The sequence below is a fragment of the Saccopteryx bilineata genome, chromosome 4, assembly GCF_036850765.1.
Source record: "Saccopteryx bilineata isolate mSacBil1 chromosome 4, mSacBil1_pri_phased_curated, whole genome shotgun sequence".
In the NCBI taxonomy this organism is placed as follows: Eukaryota; Metazoa; Chordata; class Mammalia; order Chiroptera; family Emballonuridae; genus Saccopteryx; species Saccopteryx bilineata.
In genome coordinates this window covers 262,338,463-262,352,208 of record NC_089493.1, presented here as the reverse complement: position 1 = coordinate 262,352,208, position 13,746 = coordinate 262,338,463, and the positions used below count along the sequence as shown (strand labels likewise).

General features: G+C 43.4%; 1 protein-coding gene across 1 annotated transcript; it reads right to left on the bottom strand.

Annotated features, from left to right (window-relative positions):
• Window positions 1-3,858: 3,858 nt before the first annotated feature.
• On the bottom strand, window positions 3,859-6,997 carry LOC136334301 (zinc-alpha-2-glycoprotein-like). Its single transcript, XM_066274332.1, has 2 exons — window positions 6,711-6,997; window positions 3,859-4,357 (listed from the first exon to the last, which is right to left on the bottom strand). Exons 1-2 carry the CDS (start codon window positions 6,784-6,786, stop codon window positions 4,053-4,055), a joined length of 381 nt encoding a protein of 126 aa, XP_066130429.1. The 5' UTR covers window positions 6,787-6,997; the 3' UTR covers window positions 3,859-4,052.
• Between the last annotated feature and the right edge of the window lie 6,749 nt (window positions 6,998-13,746).

Here is a 13,746-nt window from a genome sequence, read left to right as displayed (position 1 = left end):
CTATATATGTGAGATACCTTTCTACCTCCTGATAGTTCTGTTAAAATTGATTTAAAAGCAATGGTTGGTTATAAGAATTGGATATTCTAAAATTTGCAGTAATATAGGCACTAACCTAAATGTTTTTTCAAGTTCATGTGATCTAAGTTTAATCTTTAGTTAGTAAGCTAGCTTAAGTTTGTTGGTTTAAGTAGAACAGACATGTCATTTTGCCTGGGTTTTACAAAAATAAGTTTATGTTGATAATTTGCTTTTATGTTTCTGAAAAATGTTTCTTAAGGTTATAAAATGTTCAAGCTAAAGTATGCTATTTGGCTTCTTACTTTTCATTAGACATTGGGATTTTTTAGAAAGCCTTTAGTTATTGATTTTACAGAGAGAGGAGGTGGGAGTGGCTACAAGAAGTAGTTGCTTCACTGTAGCTATCACTGGTTAATTGTCATATGTGCCTTGACCCAGTAGGTCCAGGGTTTCCAACTGGTGTCCTCAACGTTCCAGGTTGGTGTTCTATTTACTGTGCCACCTCAGGCTACAATTCACATTGAGGTTTTAAGGGTTAAAATTTTAATATATGACCCTGGCCAGTTGGCTCACTAGTAGAGTGTAGACCCGGATGTCCTGGGTTTGATTCCCAGTCAGGGCACAAAGGAGCAGCGACCACCTGCTTCTCCACCCTTCCCCCTCTCCCTTCTCTATCTCTCTCCTCCCCTCTCATAGCCAGTGCTCTACTGGAGGAAGTTGGCCCGGGTGCTGAGGATGGCAACATAGCCTCACCTCATGTGCTAAAATGGCTCCGGTTACAATGGAGCAGATGGCCCCAGATGTGCAGAGCATTGCCCTCTAGTTGGCTTGCTGGATGGATCCCGGCCAAGCACATGTGAGAGTCTGCCTCTTTGCCTCCCTGCTACTTACTTAGGAAAAATACAAAAAATAAAAATAAAAATTGTAATATATGTAGAAATAACTCTGTAGTGTTTCAGCAGGGCCCCTGGAATTCCTCAAAATATTTGAAAACTCATGGGTAGCATTGTCAAAAAAGTGATGTGTACATCTAGTTTATATTGTGCAAATAAACAATGGTTATCATTAAATGAATAGTCAGTGCTATGGAAACCCAAGACAGCCACTTGGTTTTTCCCTGCTTCTTGCCTCCTCATTTTTCAGATTTTGCATTTTTTCATGCATCACAGTGCATTTAAGCCAGACCTAGTTGAGGAAACTTCTCAGCTGACATTCTCACAAGGAGATATCTTACACTATTGTCAAAGTTTGATAGAGTCACTTCAAGAATATTCCAAGTTGGTAATCACTTTTTTTCACAGTCAGCATTCAGGAGACAATGACATTATAAATTATTTGACTGCCACCTGGAGATTTTGTTCATTGGAAAGGATATCAAATAAAAGACAGTCTCATTGGAAGTGACCTTATCAGGCACTTAACTAAAAAGTGGACATCTATCCCTGTTTATGGACATCAAAGGCTGCTAGGGGATGGGAAGCTGATGGCACCAGGGGTAGACAGCTATCCCTAGACATCAACAAGGCTTTTATGCCTACTCTTTGAAATTGAACTCAGTGTATTTGGTTTAGTTATCCTTCTTTTCTTCTTCTTTTCCAAGTTAGAGGAGAGGAGATAGAGAGACAGACTCCAACATGTGCCCTGATTGGGATCCACCCGGTGACCCCCGTCTGGGGACATTGCTCTGCCTATTTGGGGCCATGCTTGCAACTGTGCCATTTTTAGTGGCTGTGGCAGAGGCTGCACAGAGCCATCCTCGGGGTCCAGGGCAATGTTTTCAAACTAATCAAGTTTTGGCTGCAGGAGGGTAAGAGAGAGAGAGAGAGAGAGACAGATAGGGGGAAGGAAGGGGTGAAGAAGCAGATGGCCGCTTCTCCTTTGTGCCTTGACTGGGAATCAAAACCAGGACATCCACACTCCAAGCAGGTGCTCTACCACTGATCCAACTGGCCAGGGCCTTGGTTTGGTTAACTTTACCCATTTGATAATGATATTAGTCATTGTGATTGTTGTACTTGCCCTTGGGTTTTTCTATATAGTCCAAGTATTTATGATTACTGAACATGTATAATATAACTATAAATACTCTTTCTGTGGCTTATGTAAGTGTTATACTGGATGCCAAATACAGAAAAAAATGAGACAGAAAGCAGAGCTTATATCATGATAGTTCACAGAATAGAAACGATGAAGAATTTTGTTTTGTTTTGTTTTTGTAATGAAGGCCATAAGACCTTACTGCCTTCCACTTTCCTGCCCTTCCCTTTTGGGAAAAATTCAACCTCATCTTCGGTCCATGGTTGTAGTATTACCCCATGTCCAATGGTCAACAAGACAACTTCAACACTGAGACTTCCTAGGATTGAGCTTCCGAGTACTGTGAGATCACACCATCCAAGCAAGTTTGGTCATCCATGCATCCTTTGTGTTGATTTATGACCAAAAATGAAAACTGTGAATGAAAAAAAGGGGGGGAGGGTTCCAAAGAAAATAATATCATAGGATGACCTGTTTATAAATTCCTCATAGGGCAGGTCGTGGTGGGTAGTCATGCTCCATGCCTATAACTTCTTTGGTGAAAGGTCATAAGCCAGCCTTGTTCATTGTTCTTATGCATCTAGGTTAACGCACCTCCAAAATATCAGAAGTAATAACCTTCAAAGGTGATATTAACTCTCAAGTAAGCACATAATCTTGTTAATGATCCTTTAATCTAATCCCTGCTTTTCCTTCTCTCACCTGCATACATTCCATTCTTATTTTCTTTTTCTTTCTTTTTATTTTACCAAGAGAAAGAGAGAGAGAGAGAGAGAGAGAAACAGGAACGAAGAGAGATGAGAATCATCAACTCGTAGTTTCATAACTTTAATTGTTCATTGATTGTTCTCCATATGTGTTTTGATGGGGGGTGGGGGTCTAATTGAGCCAGTGACCCCTTGTTGAAGCCAGAGACCTTGGGCTTCAAGCCAGTGACCATGGGATCATGTGGATGATCCCATGCTCAAGCTAGTGACCTCAGGGTTTCCAACCTGGAACCTCATTGTCCGAAATTGATGCTCTATCCACTGTACCACCAAAGTCAGGCACTTTTCTTATTCTCAGATGAATAAAAGAATCTGCAAAACTGTTATTGTCCAGAGCATTTGAGATCTTGCTCTGTGGCATATGTCATCACTTTGTCTAAAATAAACTATTATAAAATTCTCTATAGGTATGAATAGTTTTTACATGCACAAACCTGTATATGGTGGTGGGAGACAATTCAAAAACCTACTGACCACAAGAAATTCATTTAAAAATAAATAAATAAAATTATACAAGTTTTTCATGTCAAAAAAACTTCCAATTAAATGAATTTGGGTGAATCCAAGAATTCAAATGATTCTTGCCTGCCAGGGAGTGCATCCTGGAGGGATGAAGCCTCTCAAGTAGCCTATAGCTGTGTGTGGACCCGAAGGCCAGCTTGGTGTGGGAGAGCTGGAGTAGCTGGAGGAGAAGGCAGTGTCTCACGGGGGTAAGGGAATGCTGGGGAAACTGAGGTACAGAAGAGGCTTCAGGTTGAATTAAAGGAGTCGCAGAGTTCCATGGCCTCATAACTAGAGGGGACATCAGGAGTGGGTGCCTGAACGACACTCAAGATACCAGGTGGTCATGCCACACAACAGTGGGGACCTCAGGAAAAGATGGGCAGTGAACATTGCTTCCAATGGGTACCAAGATTTAAAAATGATTCAAATGCCTGGGGCAGGATGATTGATAAAATCGAGTGACATTTCTATAGCATCTAAAGTTTAATAATCTGACTTACTATGTTTGTCAGGCAAGGTGATTAGTGTTGATTAGATATCACAGATGAGATCATGGGAAACACTAAGGGGAAACACAACAGTGAGTCAGCTCAGTGACCAGCACTCAAGCCTGTGTCTCCAAATGCACCACCTGTCTGTTCTCTTCATGGCTTCTCCGGGTCTTGCCGATGGCGGTGATGGCCATTCTGAGCTCACCTCTGTCATGCCCCAGTGAAAGGGTGACTACTGGTTTCCAGATTCCTGTCCCTCATTCCATGGAACAACGAGGGGCTGGGCCAGGCTGCTGTGTTCTACGTTGCAGGAATAGAGAGGTCTTTCCGAAGAGGGGACTTCCACCACCACCCAGTACAGGTAATTGCCATTTTCAGTGAGAAGACTGTCATTCTCCAACTCATTCTCCACTACATTGCTTTCCCGAGTCCAGTACATACTAATTGGCTCTGGGTAAAAGCCGTTGATCATGCATTTGATGTACGTGCTGTGTCCTTCTGGGCCCACCTGGCTGGTGATTGATACAGAGGGACGATCTGTGGAGAGACACAACATGGAGGTTGAGGGTCTAAAGGGGTTGGTTTCCCGCTCACGTTTCTCCCCAGCCCCGGAGTCTGGGATGAGTAGATCTCTCAGCTTTTACCTGCCTCATCAAGAAAACTTCCAGATCAGAGAACTTGAAGCATTCCATGAGCCTTCCTTGCTGGATAGTGGAATACCCGTGGCTACTTTCTTGCCTCCCAGCACCTCCTGCCCACCCTCGTGCATTGACTACTGCAACTGAGAAATGTGAATGCTCCTGCATTGTTTTTTTTCCCAAACCTCCAGTGGACTTGATGGCTCCTGCCTTCCCTAGTTTGAGCCCTGCCCCTAGATTCTGTCTGCTGCTGTGATTCAGACCTTTCTCTGCCCCCTCTCACAAGAACTTCTTTCTTATTAATTCTCTTTTTTCAACTTAGAAAGTAAAGATTTTATTGTTATTAGAGAGAGATAGAAGGAGAGGGAAGCATCAACTCATAGTTGCTCCTCGTATGTGCCTTGACCAGGCAAGCCAGGGGTTTGGAACCAGCAACCTCAGCACTCCAGGTTGTGGATTTTTCCACTGCACCACCACAGGTCAGGCTCTGCTTAATATTTCAACCAAGGTGTCAGTTGTTTCAAGCAGTCCTGCTCACACTTACTCATCTCCATCCTTTCTGGGCAGACATTTTATACACCTGCCTTCTCCCCACTGCCAAGCCAACAGGCATATCATAGAGAGAAATTGACTAGAATCCTTAGTTTATGACTTAGAATGGATCAGCAAAAGCTAAGACCAGAATGGACCTCAGAATTGCCATGCCTGTCCCTGCACTTTAGTGGGAGGTAGGAAGTGTTAGAGGGTGGGGCATTTTCATAATTAATTTTGAAATGGAATCCTGATCTAACTCTCATGGATGTTACTAATGTTAGGCCATATAGCAGGTTTCTAGTTTCAGTACTGAAGTTACTCTCAGTAATTAGTTTATACATGTGATTACCATTTTACTCAGTGGATGCTGAGTGAAGCAGATTCCCCTCTGTAATGTGACTGGGCCTCCACTAATCAGTTGAAGGCCACAGAGAAGAGGCTGAGTTCTCCACAGGAAGCAGGAACTCTGCCTCCAGCCTGCCTTTGGGCCCGAGATGGCAGCGTAATCTCTTCTCTGGTCTCCAGTGTGCTGACCTTTCCCGCCGATTTCACACTTCCCAGCCTCTATAATGGTTTTGAGTTGTATCCTTAAAATAAACCTCTCTTTCTGGCATATGCATGAGATTCATGCTTTCTGTCAGGGTAACGCTGACTATATTCTATTACAATGTAGGATGTGATTAACAATCAAAATATGATCAATTGTTATAAAAATATTCGTAATAGTGTGTCAGAAAATGTTATAAATTTTAAACTTACACAGTTGTGTTTACATTCCTTATCCTGAAATATTGTATACTAAAAATGTCCTCAATACGCTGTCCTAAAATCGACTTTGGTTCTGCCCGAGCTTCAACTGGCCTCCCAGGCCATTGTCGTAGCATCTCACTGTGGAGTGACAGAATGGGTCTGTTTCTTTTTTTTCTTTTCTTTTCTTTTGAATTTGTCCGAAGCTTGAGACTCCTGCATGCGCCCGACAGGGATCCACCTGGCATGCCCACCAGGGGACGATGCTCTGCCCATCTTGGGGTGTCGCTCTGCTGCAATCAGAGCCATTCCAGCACCATTCCAGCAGAGGCCACAGAGCCATCCTCAGTACCCTGGCAATCTTTGCTCCAATGGAGCCTTGGCTGCAGGAGGGGAAGAGAGAGACAGAGAGGAAGGAGGGGGGGGGAGTAGAGAAGCAGATGGGTGCTTCTCCTGTGTGCCATACCGGGAGTCGAACTCGGGATTCCTGCATGCCAGACCGACACTCTACCACTGAGCCAACCGGCCAGGGCCTGGTCTGTTTCTAAAAGCATCTTTCAGTTAATATGTTTTACAAGTGCTCTATGGAGTTGTGTCTTTCTCCCTGAGAGTCAGACAGGTATGTCCAGCCATTGAAAGGAGGGAGAAACAAAAATTTCCACCTGTGGGCTTTGCTCTGTCCAGGCTGCTTGACCCAGGACAGGTCACTTCACTTGTCCCGGTCTTAGTTTTGTCACTTGTCTAATAAGAATTTAGGTTCTAATTCTTTAAGGCCTTATTTAGCATGAGTCCAGAGACTCCCTAAATGCTTCTACAAGTGTATAATCTGAGTTAGTTGACAACCTCAAACAGCCATTCCTCCTGTACACTGGGAATCTTGGCTTCATTTGGGGCCCTCTTTCTGCCCACCTATCTCCTTCATTACCTCTCTTCTGTTCCTCTCTATACCCAGCCCTTGCTTCCCAACTCACCATCTTGGGTCTTCTGGGAGAATGCAGGACCCAGAACAAGTAGTAGAGACAGCAGGACAGGCACCGTTGTGCTCATTTTGTCTGAGTGGAAGGTACTGTGCTTCTCTGTGTCCTGGAGCGGACTACTTGGAGAGAGTTCCAGTTATATTTTTGGGAATGGCTGGCTTTGAGCCCTTCCCTGGTGAGTTAAATGCACAGGCCAATGAGAATGCCAGGATGGGCTCCTCTCCCAACTGTGAGAAAACAGGATACACAGGCCAGGCATGGCGGATGTTGTATTCAGTAAGTCTATGGATTGTCTGCCAATGGGGAGTTCCGACAGCCAATCTGGTGTTTGGACTTTGCATGTGTCCACACATTTGTCACCTTGTTGGCAGAAGCATATGCTTATAGGAGTAGTTCTATGGTGTGGTTGGACCTGTGCTTCTCATGCCTAATTTGGATTGTCTCCAATGATTCTGAGAAATAGCTGGTAAATAAATGCATTTTCTGCTTAAAGTCGGAATAGGAATCTGTTCCATCAACTAATGATGTGACTGCTACTGAAATATGACAGGATGTTTTCAGGCAACAGTCACTCAGATAAATGGAGGAAAGGGAACCAGGCTTGGTTATGGGGCCAGATTGGAGCTGAATGCAGTTAAAAGCCCAATGTTGGGCATGGTCCTGCAGGCTGTGATAAACAGTGGAGGGTCAAACAACTGCCTGAATCATCTATTTTGGTCAACTAGAGTAAAATGCTTAGTAAAGGCAAATTTTTAGTTCCCAAGTAGCTGCTATCATAGGGCAGTGTGATGAGCTTGAGGAATTCAAGAAAAGAGTTTGGGATATTTGAGTCCATAAGTGCTGAAAAGCTTAAAGAAATATACAGTAAATAAAAAGAAAAATTATCAATTCAAAGCACAACCTGAAAACCAGGCCGTTTCTCATGTAGCAGAAGAATTCTTTTGTCTCTTCTAGTTCCAAGGACAAAACAGATGTAAACCTAATAGTGCCTAGTGATTAAAACAAGGTTGCATAACTCATTCACAAACCTAGAACGTCTAAGAGTCAAGTGTGACGGAGACATTCCTACAAATCTTGTACAATTGTTACTTACAGTGGGGGACAAGAGGTCTGCAGAACAAACCAAAGTGTGGAATGGTATCAAGAAGGCTTCATGAGATGTTGTCATTGGGCACGATATCGAACAGGTATAGAATTTCATCTGGCACCAGGGAAAATTTTTCTACGTAATAGTGATGGTATTGTCATGGTCATTTTTATGTCCCTTATACTTAGACCAGTGCCTGGTGTAAAAGGAGATAGTAAACATTTTTAAAATTTTTTATTTATTTTTTCATGAGGAGCCAAATGAGAAGAGAGAGGGGCAGACAGACAAGAAGGGATAGAGATGAGAAGCATCAACTCATAGTTACTTCACTTTAGTTGCTCTTTAATTACTTTCTCATATGTGCCCTGACCAGGGGGTGGGGGAACTACAGCTGAGCCAGTGACTCCTTGCTCAAGCAAATGACCTTGGGCTCAAGCCAGGGACTTTGGGCTCAAGCCAGAGACCATGGGGTCATCTCTATAATTCCACGCTCAAGCCAGTGACCCCGTGCTCAAGCTGGTGAGCTTGTGCTCACACCAGATGAGCCCACACTCCAGGCGTTGACCTTGGCGTTTTGAACCTGGGTCCTCAGTGTCCCTGGCTGACATTCTATTCACTGCACCACAGCCTGGTCAAGTAGGGACAGTAAACACTTATAAAAATAGGTGAATGGATAAATGAGCAAAACTGAAAAAGAGACAATGCCAGACCTCTCGAAAAGTCACGGAGGACAATTTGATAGAAACAGGGTTTAGATAGAAGACTGAAGGGAAGAGAGGTGGAGTGATAGAATCAATGGAAGTTGGAGGTAGAATCTATAGGACGCTCATTCAATGAGTATCTCGGTCTTTGATCAATGAGGCACATTTCACTACTGTGCGTTTTCCCTCATGTCCTGTCTTCTCCGCATACTCCATTCCTCTAAGGGTCATCAGTTCTTAGCCTTCTGTACATCTACATCCTTGACAGTTATTCTCAAGATAAATTTTATTTAAATATTTTTTAGAAACTATTTACTCATTTTTTTTCTTTCAAGATAATTTTGTATGATTTTCTTTTTTTTTGTGACAGACAGAGAGAGACAGAGATGGACGGACAGACTGGAAGGGAGAGAGATGAGAAGCATCAATTCTTTGTTGTGGCACCTTAGTTGTTCATTGATTGCTTTCTCATATGTGTCTTGAGCAGGGGCCTACAGCAGAGTGAGTAATCTCTTGCTCAAGCCAGTGACGATGGACTCAAGGTGGTGAGGCTTGTTCATTCAGATGAGCCCGTGCTCAAGCTGGCTACTCTGGGGTCTCAAACCTGGGTCCTCCGCATCCTAGTCTGATAGTCTATCCACTGTGGCACCGCCTGGTCAGTCTCAAGATCATTTTGAATACGTAAATTGAAACATGGAAAATACAGAGGAAGCCAATCCTATGGAAATTCAGGTCTTTTCACGTGCCCCTGTGGGCCATTGGACTGCTGGCAGCACCTCTACCCCTCAAACAGAGCAGGATGCTATTTTAAAGTGACTGACTGAGGAATTGTGAAGGAGATAGTTTGTGACAATGAAGTCCTCCTGGCGTGGGGCTTCCTGAAGTTACAGTGGTAGGTGGTCCTGCCAGCAGAGGAAGCTGTAGGGGATTTTAGTTGAGTGGGCAGAAAGTGACCGAGGATGGACCCACATTTGGTTCTCCAGACCCCTGCCTCCTCTCTGATGTGACTAGTTGATGCGTACGACCCAATCCCAAATTCAGGTTGCTTTCCTGTCAAGGCCTTGTGACCCTCCCCTCTTAGCTGCCTCTGCCCTCCTGGTCAGCAACAATCTTTCTATCTTTTCTTGGCCAATTATCTTCAGTCTTCGCACCTCCTCTGAAATCAGAATCCCTCTGTGGGGGGTGTTCTCTGTGCCTTCTCCTCCTGCCCCACACCTGGCCAGGACTCAGGTCTTCTGAGCTTTCCTCCCTCTCATCCAGATGGGCCCCTCATTCCTGTCATGGGCTGGGTGCGATCCAACATTCTCATCTTTACTGGCCCTGGCCACTAACTTGGATTCTGGGTTTTCTCATTCATTTGAGATTTTTGTCCAGTGAAGTTTTCTTATTTTTTTTCAAAGTGTCATAATATTTTGAAATATTAATTGTACATTCTTAACCATTTGAATTTCTCTTCTGCAGGCCTCCTTATGTTCAGATACGACATTATTCTGCCCCAGGGAAGGCGAATGTGGATTTCACTTAAAGAAGCTGTTTCTCAGCTCTGATTTTGAAATTGAAGTAACCAAATAAAAATATATAGTCCTTAAATTAAGGCTTTTAGAAAGATAAGAGAGTTGGCTCAGCATTCAGAAGGCTGGGGATGATTTCCTTTAGGAGCTCAGCTTAGAGGGTAGAGTTTGGAGAATTAGGAGTAGATGTGATTAATGTTATCAATTGTTATAAAACTCATATTTTGACAGTCTGTGTATGTAATGAATTTGAAACCTGCACAGTTTAGCTTATATTTCTTCATCCTTAAATTTCGTTTGCCTCTCACCTCCCAAAAAGGGCCTCATTCTCCGTCTTAGAATTGACTGGTTCTTCCCAAGCTCCCCATGGGCTGCTCTCCCAGATACTTGCCTTCCAGGCCCACTGTCATAGCCTGTGGGGTGAGGGCATGGGTGTCCTTCAGGAATCATCCCTCCAGGTAACCTGCCTTCACATTTTCCCCTTAGGGTTTCTGTCTCTTTCCCTGGGGGTCAGACAGGTACATCAGGTCACTGAAAAAGAGAAGGAACAAATGTTCCACGTGTGTGATTCTTATACTGTCCTGGGAATGTGACCCTAGGTAAGGTCACTTGTTTCTCTGGGTCTTGATTTTGTTCATCTATATACTAAAATTTTTTAAAATTATTATTCTTTGAGGTCTGATTTAGAATAAGTCCAGAGGCTCTCTGAATCCTTCTGGAAGAGTGTGAGCTGAGTTACTTGAAAGCCTCAGACAGCCTTTCCCACTGTACACTGGGAGTTCCAGCTCCATCAGGGGCCTTTCTGCCTTCATCCCATTCATCACCTCTCCTCCATTCTTCTCCACAGCTAGTTCTTTCTTTCACACTCAGCAGCTTGAGTCTCCAAGGGCACTTCAGGACCCAGAGGAGCAACAGGGACAGCAGGAAAGTCACTATTGTGCTCATGGTTCTTGACTAGAAGGTTCTCGACTTCCTGAGGTCCAGGAGCATGGAGCAGACTATTTGGAGACAGAGCCAGGTGTCGTTTTGGAAATGGCTGGCTTTGAGCCCTGACAGGTGAAGTGAATGCACAGGTGATAGTGCCAGGATGGACTCCTCACCTGACTAAGAAAACAGGATACTTAGTCCAGGCTGGGCAGATGTTTGCTCAGTGAGTCTGAGACCTGGGTCAGGTGATCTGGGGACTGCAGCCTTGTCCAGCTGTCTATGGTGTGGCATTTATTGCTTCTGTTGGCAGCAGCATGTTATTATAGGATGAGTTCCACGGTGTGGTTTGGCTTACCTTTCTTCTGCCTAATTTGAGTGTGAGTTCCTCAGGCTCTCCACTGATTCTAGAACAAATCTGTAAATAATTTATTTTCTGCTTATATTGGAATAAGAATTTGTTTCTACAACAGATTTAATGATGTGACTCTACTGAAATGGGGAAAGGACTGTCTTAAAGCAGCATTCGCGAAGGGAAATGGAGGAATGGGAACCAGGTTTGGTTACAGGGCCATATTGGAGCTAAAGCCAGTGAAAACACAAATATCTTGGGGAGGTTCTTACAGACCTGGATATGCAGTGGAGGGAGAAACAGCTGATTTAGTTAGGCCTTGTCAACTCAACGTAATGCTCACTGAAGGCAAAAGTTTAGTTTCCCTGAGGCTGCTACCATCAGACAGTGTGAAGGGCTTGAGCATTCAAGGACTAAATCTGGGATGGTTGTCTGATCAGTGGTGGCATAGTGCATAGAGCATTGACCTGGGATGCTGAGGACCCAGGTTTGAAACACTGAGGTTACTGCCTTGAATGCAGCTTGCCTGCTTGAGCCTGGGCTTGCCAGCTTAAGAGTGGGATCATCAACAGGATTCTATGGTCACTAGTTTGAGCCCAAAGGTTGCTGGCTTAAAGCCCAAGGTTACTGGCTTGAACCCAATGTTCCTGGCTTGAGCAAGGGGTCACAACTAACCTTGAGCCCGCCAGTCAAGGCACATATGATAAGCAATTAATGAACAACTAAGGTGCTACAGGTATGAGATGATGCTTCTCATCTCTCATTCTCTCTCTGTCAGAAAAATATCTGGGATAGTTAAGTCTACATGTGCTGGAAAGATTAAAGAAAAAAACAAAATCAATAGCATAAATTATTGACTCAAGCAGAGTCTGAACTCCAGGCAATTTTTATGATGGTACAGAAAGAATATTTTGTTTTTTCTAGTTGCGAGGATAAAGCAGATGAAACTTAATAATGCCTAATGATTAAAACCTAAGAACAAAAAATGAGCTTTCATAACTGATATACAAAAACCTAAAAAAATTAATAACCAACTCTGACCAAGACACTCTTACCTATCTTATACAATTGTAATATGATGAGTGTTGACAAGAGCTTCTTTAGAGAAGGAAGTGAAGTGTGAAATGGCATTGGGAAAGGCTTCAGAAGAGATGTAAACAGGGATAAAATTTCTGTTGGGACCTAAAGGGCAAACTTTATAAGAACAGGGCTGGTGAGTGCCATGTTCCTTTCTCTATCCCTAGCAATAGTCCGTTTCCTGGCAGAAAGAAGACAATGAATAAATACTTACAAAAATAGATCAATGGGTAAATGAACAAAGACCCAAAGGGACAGCACCAGCCCTATCTGAGAGTCTCTTTCCAACTTAGTGGAAATAGAGTTCAGTGAGAAGATTGAGGGGTTGGGCGGGTGGCGTGTTATATATTCAGAAGGGATACAGAACTCAAATTCTGGAGGCACCCCCCTAATACAATGAACATCCCATGTCTTCCAATGAATGAGGCACATCCGGCTATTGCATCTTTTCCCTCACAGCTGGTATTTTCTCAGTATCTTCTTCCTCTAGTTCAGTTTTTGTTGTTTGTTTTTTGTTTTTACAGAAACAGAGGGAGAGTCAGAGAGAGGGATAGATAGGGACAGGCAGACAAGAAAAAAAATGAGAAGCATCAATCATCAGTTTTTTGTTGTGACACCTCACAGTTTTTTGTTGTTCATTGATTGCTTTCTCATATATGCCTTGACTGTGGGGCTACAGCAGACTGAGTAACCCCCTTACACAAACCAGCGACTTTGGGTCAAAGCTTGTGAGCTTTGCTTGAACTCGTTGAACGAGTACTCAAACTGGTGACCTCGGGGTCTCGAACCTTTGTTCTCTGCATCCTATTTTAATGCTCTATCCACTGCGCCAATGACTGGTCAGGCTAGTTCAGTAGTTCTTAACCTTTGATGCCATCTATTCCCTTGCTAAGACAAATTTTCTTTTCTCTTTTTTTTTTTTTTAGAAATTATTTATTCATTCACTATTTTCTTTCAAGATAATATTTTAAACCATTTTATTTATTCATTTTAGAGAGGAGAGAGGGAGAGAGAATGAGAGAGAGAAAAAGAGAGAAAGAGAGATTAAGGAAGGAGCAGGAAGCATCAACTCCCATATGTGCCTTGAGCAGGCAAGGTAGTGTTTCAAACTGGTGACATCAGCATCAAGATAATTTTTCATGCATTATATAAAACAGAATAAAGAGGAAGCCAGTGACATGGAAACACAGTGTTTCTATGCTGTGATGGGCTCTTTGCAGAGGGGTTCCTTGTACAGAACCATATACTATCCTAAAGTGATTGGGGAATTGTTAAGAAGGAGATAATTTGTGACAAGGGGGCCCTCCTGGGGTGTCCTGAAATTGCACTTGAAGTTGGTGTGCCTGCCAGAGGAAGCTGTTGGTGATGACTGTTGGCT